At 47.8% G+C, this 7,808-nt stretch overlaps 1 protein-coding gene across 6 annotated transcripts in view; it reads right to left on the bottom strand.

Annotated features, from left to right (window-relative positions):
- Positions 1 to 7,808, bottom strand: part of Pdgfra (platelet derived growth factor receptor alpha) — a 46,393-nt gene that overhangs the window by 13,306 nt on the left and 25,279 nt on the right. For all 6 annotated transcript variants that reach the window (XM_029545009.1, XM_021211344.2, XM_029545008.1 and 3 more), the window contains 6 exons: positions 7,014 to 7,108; positions 6,691 to 6,823; positions 4,480 to 4,584; positions 3,481 to 3,591; positions 3,101 to 3,254; positions 1,631 to 1,797 (listed from right to left, as the gene is read on the bottom strand). In XM_029545009.1, the coding sequence (XP_029400869.1) occupies positions 1,631 to 1,797; positions 3,101 to 3,254; positions 3,481 to 3,591; positions 4,480 to 4,584; positions 6,691 to 6,823; positions 7,014 to 7,108 (765 nt within the window). The remainder of the gene's footprint in view (positions 1 to 1,630; positions 1,798 to 3,100; positions 3,255 to 3,480; positions 3,592 to 4,479; positions 4,585 to 6,690; positions 6,824 to 7,013; positions 7,109 to 7,808) is intronic.

Genomic DNA, 7,808 nt, shown 5'->3' with positions numbered 1-7,808 from the left:
CACACACACACACACACACACACACACACACACACACACACACACACACACACACACACACGCTGGAACCATCCGTGATGATCCTGAGGTTTGCTTTGTTTCCCTTTTTGCCTCGTGTCTAATTTGCCAGTTAAATCACCTACTGAACAGAGCAGGCAGCCAGCCTCAAGGGCCGTGCCCATCGTGGGGTATGGACCTCCCCTGTGGGCATGGACCTCCCCTGGTAACCTGTCCACCGCCCCCCTCCCACACACACACCCATGAGGCAGGCAATCTAGGCCAGTGGTGCTCAATACTTTTGGATGACTCGCAGGCCAGTGATGAACAGCTCCAGCCATTCATTTTTTTTTTTTTCAGGCAGCTATGGGAAGGCCAGAAAACTAGGTCTGCCTGCCAGCAGGACCCAGGGCGAGCATGACTCGGGGGGTCTCCCTCTCCCTGGTGCCAAGTCCACCAGCTCTGCCGGGGAAGCAGTGCAAACTATTTTTAACCATTTGGGGGTGGAAAGGTAGCAATGCTCCAACAACTCTCATCGGGCAAACTTTAAGAAGGGTTTGGAACTTCACCCATTTGGCAATGGGAAGGGAATGCAGCTGCAGACCTGGAAAATATTATTACGTGCTTAAGTTCTGCAAAACAAGCACATACTTTTTAATGGCTTGTACCTTTCCCTTAAGAACCCTGAAAGCATTCAGAGCATGTTAGCGATTTTTCACAAAACCATCTCCATGGCAGCTGAACATTTTTGCAGCAGCTGATGAGAGGCTCAACTTTCACCACCACCACCACCCCACCCCGCAAAACCAGAATCACAGGAAAAGCTCAGGCCTGCCTAGATACTGCTCACTTCGAGTGTGTGGTTAAGCAAGAGCCCTGGAGTGGCCACCCCAGAGCGGGCAATGAGGTGGCCCATCTGGTGTGGCATCACCGGTGGCACCCCGGAGTTTACAAATGAGCTCATCCCAGCACAGTTTTCAAAACAGGAGGGGGGTGTTGCTTTCAAACAGAAGTCAATAGGAACGCTTGTCAGATATTGCAACCTCAAACTGTCTGCTCTCCAGTTACCACCACAACGTGTACGTCAGGAGAGCTAAAAGCCAGGATTATGGCGCTCACAGGATGAACAAAACAAAACCAAAAAAATGTGAGGAAACAATGTAAGATTGCCAACTTTCAGACTGGCCATTGAGAAAACACCAATTATCACCACTTGCATTTTTTTTTAAACAAACGACATGTTAACAAGCAAAGACCATCATAGCAGAATGAATTATTTATTTAAAGCTACTACATTTAAAGTCTGAGAAATGGATTACATTATATCTGTCTTTATTGTTATTATTATTATTACAATAGTATACACTTTTTCTTCAGTGCCAGAGAAGGAATTGTGTACACACCGGCCAAGCAATAGACCACAGGGCTACATCAGCAACCCTGCGTCTTTACTCTTCTCACACATAGAGCGCAAATCTACAAAAAAGCTATCTCGGCCCAGCTGCGCAGCTGTGCACACTCAGGGAGCACACTGCTCGGCAGAGCTACCTGTCATCCCGGTTCCCCCCCCTCTGAGCAGCGAGTTAAACCACAGAAAGATCACATTTGCCAGAGTGAGCACGGGGGCTTTTACCTAGCATGGATTTCTTCTTGTAGGAGGCCGGCCGATCGTACAGCGGTCTCTGGATGTCAGAGTACTTAGAAACCTCTTTCCTTTCAAGCATGGGGACATACTGTGTGGTGTCGGCTTGCTTCATGTCCATGTAGTCGCCATTATTTTCAAAAGACAAAATCACATAACTGTGTAAAAAAAAAGAAAAGAAGAAGAAGAATACGTTTCACCCTGGGTGGCCTCTAATGCAGTCACTCAGTAGAAAACTGAACACATGCTAATTTGGGTACCTACAGTGTGCCATTAACAGAGAGAGAGGTATCAAGGGCTGGGGGATGAGGATAAACAATCCCCATGTGCACACTGTGCATGGGGTGGTCCAGACAGACAGATGAACATTAATCAGACATGAGTGCACGGGTCATCTCACACCCAGGGTGCTGGGAAGGAAAGATGACTCTGATGACATGGAACTCATCAGAACTCCATCCGGGAGTAAGCAAGCACTTCTAAAGAGTCCATAAATCGATACCATCTAAATAGAAGGGAAACACTATAGGGCCAGCTGGGATCCCCAAAAAGGTAGTCTCCATGATTCTTCATGGTTTTATTTATTTATTTATTTATTTATTTATTTATTTATTTATTATATGTAAGTACACTGTAGCTGTCTTCAGACACACCAGAAGAGGGTATCAGATCTCATTACAGATGGTTGTGAGCCACCGTGTGGTTGCTGGGATTTGAACTCAGGACCTCTGGAAGGGCAGTCAGTGCTCTTAACCGCTGAGCCATCTCTCCAGCTGATTCTTCATGTTTTACTTCTCTCACACATCCTCACAAGGAACAGAGACATCCCCAAGAGCCACAGGGAAGTCAGGGTGGGGGCTGCATTTCCATAGTCGACTACACTGAACTGTTGCAAAGTTCATCCCAGGAAAGCAGTCACTACTGTCCCCTGAAGGTTCAGTGGCCGTGTGGCCATGTGGCTCAGACACATAGTTCCTGCGATTCAATAAACTGAACACCCATTTGGAGCCCATTACATGACTCAATAGCTTGGGAGGTCCGTCTACTCTCAGGGGTCTTTACGGACACTTGGAAGTTTTATCAGTAGAGACAAGCGCATATCACTGGCCCAGGTTCAGCAAGGACCAACAACTCACCCTGGGAATGAGCACTAATGACATCCCTTGACAGAGCAGCATTGACATGTCCTGAGAAAGCACATACAGAGAAGAGAATGGCTCTCAGAAGGATCCCCGCCCCACCTGTCATTCAAACCAATCAGTACAGCCTTGCCATGTGATGACCTAGCCCAAGACACCTGCAGATATGTACCCATCCACACTGACAGGGATGGCTAAGTAGGCTCCCAGCCTCATGGCTTCTGGTGCAGGCCTAGGATCTGCAGGCCTGAAACCTGTCAGGACAGGCTTTTCTCCATGTCTGAGTCTGCGACGAGGACACACGTGCCCCCCTCATGCTTACCTTCTTGTGCTCTCGTCTGCAGGATTCAATCCAAAGATGTCCAGGTCTTTCTTTGACTTTTCTGGGTGTTGGCTCATGAAGCTATCTCTGTTCTTATGCAAGTAGTTGACCAAGTCCCCATAGAAACAGTATTCTGTGATGATGTAAATGGGGCCTGTGGGTACCAAACAGTCCGGTATAAAAATGGAGAACAGAAAGAAGCCATTCTTTCTCTGAACCAATGAACTTCCAAAAAGTCAGGAGACCCAGTGAGCTTTATACTCAGGAGGCATGTTTGGGGGTGCAGAGAGAGGGCAATCTGTGCCTGAGACTGGTTCAGAAGTTTCCGCAACAAAGAGGATTCCCAGAACCTCCCGCAAACCCCAGAACAAGGCGCCTACCTGACTTGGTGCAGGCTCCCAGCAAGTTCACAATGTTCAAATGCGGCCCCAAGTGAGTCATTATCTTCAGCTCGGACATGAGAGCTTGCTTTTCACTAGACCTGGCTGTGGCTGTTGAAGTAAGCCAGATTTCAGTACAACTGATCTCCCTGCTCCTGGTTCTCAGAAGAACACACGGAACCTTGTGATCCAATAATATGTATTTACCAAGGGTCTAAAGGAAGAGCACTAGATGATGGCTTCCTCAGTCTAGACTGCTGCATGTGTGCGTGCATGTGTGTGTGTGTGTGTGTGTGTGTGTGTGTGTGCCCTTGCCTACAAGTACACATGGAGGCCAGAGGCTGACATCAGGATATCTTCTTTCACTATTTCTACATCTTATATTTTGAGTCAGGGTCTCTCACTGAACCTGAGAGCTTGCCGAGTTGAGTGACCTAGCTGACCAGTGAGCTTCCAGGATTTACCTGTCGTATCCTGCCTCCCTGTGGGGTTGGGGCTACAGGGGAATGTCACCACTTCTGCCTTCCTAGATGGATGCTGGGGAAAACAGAACTCAGATCCCCACGGTCGCACAGAAAGCACTTTACCCATTGAGCCATCCCCCAGCCCCAGAGTCTCTGGCCTTTAAGATATAAATAAATAAATACTCTCGCCAAAAATGAAAGCATCTGATTTTTAACAATGAGGGATAAGAACAAAAGAAACCTAAGTTTGGAGGGTGGCTAAGTCTAAATCCACAGTCCAAAGAATCACAATATAATACTAAATTCAATTTTACTCTTTTTTGGGGTGGGGGGAGAGACAGGGTTTCTCTGTGTAGTCCTGGCTGTCCTGGAACTCATTTTGTAGACCAGGCTAGCCTCGAACTCAGAAATCCACCTGCCTCTGCCTCCCAAGTGCTGGGATTAAAGGCGTGTGCCACCACCACCCGGCTACAATTTTACTCTTAAATTACTTAGTATCTCCATGTTCGAAGTATCCCCGGGAAGAAACACTTACGTTTGAGCATCTTCACAGCCACCTTCATTACAGGCTGGGACCGGCTTAATCCATAAGCTGTGCCTTCAACCACTTTCCCAAATGCACCGGATCCCAAAATCCGACCTGTGGGCAAACAGAGCCATCACCGCCAGCTCCCCGGCCCCTCAGCATCACTGGCAGAGGCCAGTGCACAAGGGTGTACAGCTGGGTGGCTGTTTTTCCTGTGTGGAGTAAGCCTAATTATTCCTCCGAGTCATATGAAAAAAAAAAAAAAAAAAAAAGAATTGAGCCCACAGGGAAGGGAATTAGTGTAATTGTTTTTGTCAAATAGCATTTGCAATGGAAAGGAAAACACAGCCGAGAGGGGAGAACAGAGTCCTCCCTGGTGTGAACATGGGCTCCCGCCAGGCCCTGGGCGCCTGTGCACTTGCCTACGTGGCTTCTACCCAACCCCCCGGTTCTCTACCCTTTTGTCTCTCAGATGCACACAGAGGCAACCTTTGCATTAACAAATCCTTAACCACTGGAAACCGTCTGTATTCCAAATGCCACTGATTCTGAGGAGTGCACTACTGAAAACTTGGACTAGTCTTCTTTGTCATAAAGGAAGGTCCCTGGACCAGAGGCTGTACGTGCCAGCAAGGTCCCTGGATGGGGGGGGGGGGGCGAGAGAGGGGTGTACGTGCCAGCACAGCCCTTCTTTGTGTAGAGAGACAAAGAAATCAAAGCTGTTGTCCACTCTTAAAGAGACTGTGGTCTAAGAGAGGCATTTCCAGGAAGCCAGTCTGATCGCGGGCAGCAGCCCAGGCACAGAAAGACACCAAGGGGACATGCCCGCTCTTCCAGTCTGTACCTCCGGCATCCATGCCTAGAAAGGCGCTGCTTCTCCAACAACTTGGCCTTGCCAAGAGGATAGGGGCAACGTGCTGGATAGCAGGGGTTCTGTTACTCCTCCATCCATCCCCACCTCCTCACACACCCCCTCCCTGCCTACTTTACTTCTTTTTAACTTCCCTAAGCTCTGTGTGGGAAACAGTGGTGGGCAATACAATAAAGAAGCACAGGTTCAGCTTGAGTGACTGTAAGCTCCTAGCTCTGCTGTACTTTGGAACCAGACAGATAGACAGACGATAACTAAAAACTGCACCTGGCGAGGGCCTTGATTGTGACATAGCTCCAGAGGGCTAACTTCCTTTTTATGTTTTGCTTTAAAGTGTGTGTGTGTGTGTGTGTGTGTGTGTGTGTGCATGCGAAGGTAGTTGTTTGGGGGGGTTTTGAAACAACCTCGTATAGCTCAGGCTGGTCTCAAAATCTCTATGGAGTTAAGAATGACCTTGGACTCCCAATCCTTTTTCATTTCTGAGATTAGAGGCATACACTACAACACCAGCATATATTTTTCCATCCTATGTTACATATACTTAAAGAAGTATTTTATGAATCCTCAAAACGGACTGACTGTAGCCCTCTGAGTTCTCTCGCTTCTCAGCTAGTCCTCTTCAGTTATAGAAATGAATTTTATATTTTTCCACTGCAACATTTTTGCCAGGCCAAAATCATTCCAATGATACAATTAAGACTTTCTTTCTATGGGCTGGTGAGATGGCTCAGCAGTTAAGAGCACTGACTGCTCTTCTGAAGGTCCTGAGTTCAAATCCCAGCAACCACATGGTGGCTCATAACCACCCGTAATGAGATCTGATGCCCTCTTCTGGTGCGTCTGAAGACAGCTACAGTGTACTTACATATAATAAATAAATAAATCTTTAAAAAAAAAAAAAAAAAAAAAAAAGACTCTTTCCTTTTGGCATTTTGCTCTAGGGTCTCATGTAGCCCAGGCTGGCCTGAAACCCAGAATGACAGTGAATTCAGGATCCGTCTGCTTACACCCTCCTAGTGTATGCTACCATACCTGGTACACTAACTCCTTTTTTAGTTTGGGGGGGGGGCTAGAATCTGAGGCCTTACAAAGGCTAGACAACTTCTTGACCCTTGACTTCCCCTTCTCAGTCCCAACGAGCTCATGTTCAAGATGTCCATGTAGCCCAGGCTAGTCTTGAACTCACAGTCCTCCATCTTCAGTCTCCCCAGTGCTGGGATGAAGATTGTGAGCTACCATATCCAGCTCTGTGAGTGGAGTTCAGGTCTCCAATTCTGTCCCAGATCTGTAACTAGCAAGCTATGTAGGTGACACTGGGGTGCTGGGAGGTTACACTCGCAAGAACTTACCAAGCACTAGGCCATCTCTTGGGAATTCCCATCTGGAGTCGTAAGGCAACTGCATGGGGTCCACATAGATATACTCATGTCCGTCGGGGCTGATCGACTCGATGACCCTCCAGCGAATTTCATACCGTGGTTTCTGTAATGACCAGGGCAGGTAACTGTTGAATTCCCAGCGTTCAAGGCAACTGAGATTCACTCCAGAACCAAAGTGACCGGACCCAGGAAAGTCTATCATGGTCCACCACCCATGGAATTACCAAACCCCTTCTCTGAACCAAATCCCGAAGGATGCAGCTGTTCTCATTCTAATGGTTCCAAAGACTCACCTGCTTCCAAATGACCACCAGGACGATGAGAGAGACAATGACAATCACCAACAGCACCAGCACTGCGGCCGCCACTGTGAGTTCAGATCGCAGGGCTGGGAGGCAAGATAGAAACAGTAGAGAATTTTGTCAGTTACTCGTGGACTGCACAATAAGACGGGAGGCAGAAAGAAACGAACTGGGGCCTATCTCCCTGCTGGTGGGGAGGTGTCCGGGATTCCAGGTCATTTTAGGGGTGGCCTAGATCATCCCTCAATCACTTGTATCCTTGCAATTAAATGTGATTCTTCCCTGGGACCAAGACTTTCCAAAGACACTCCAAGGATCTCCTTTTGGACAATTTGAATAAAGATGACGGAGACTGAAAATAAGTTGGGAGCAAGTTTATTTGTAGGAATATCCATCTCGTACGTTTCATGGTAAAGGTGAATTCTGCCTTCTGTTTCTCTCTCTCTCTCTCTCTCTCTCTCTCTCTCTCTCTCTCTCTCTCTCTCTCACAGCTTCATTCCTTTCTTTGTTTCCGACTCAAACCTGACCCACCTGTTCTGAGGAGCAAAAGACAAAAGCCCCTTCCTCACTTTCTATCCCTAGACCCCAACGCTCAGATGACAGAGGCTCATCCTCTACATGATGAGCAAAGCCCACAGCTCTGCAAATGCAGCCGGGTCAGGGCAAACAAAAGGACTTGGCTGTAAGACCGGTGGCTTCAAGTCCAGACGGGGCTGAACTTCTGTCCTGGGACCTTTGTTACTCTGTGAGCCCTGTCTGGGATTCCCCATCCCACCTGAGAAACAC

This window comes from Mus pahari, chromosome 13 (genome assembly GCF_900095145.1).
Source record: "Mus pahari chromosome 13, PAHARI_EIJ_v1.1, whole genome shotgun sequence".
Lineage (NCBI taxonomy): Eukaryota > Metazoa > Chordata > Mammalia > Rodentia > Muridae > Mus > Mus pahari.
Note: the sequence above shows the minus strand (reverse complement) of the source record. Positions and strands in the feature narration are given on the sequence as shown.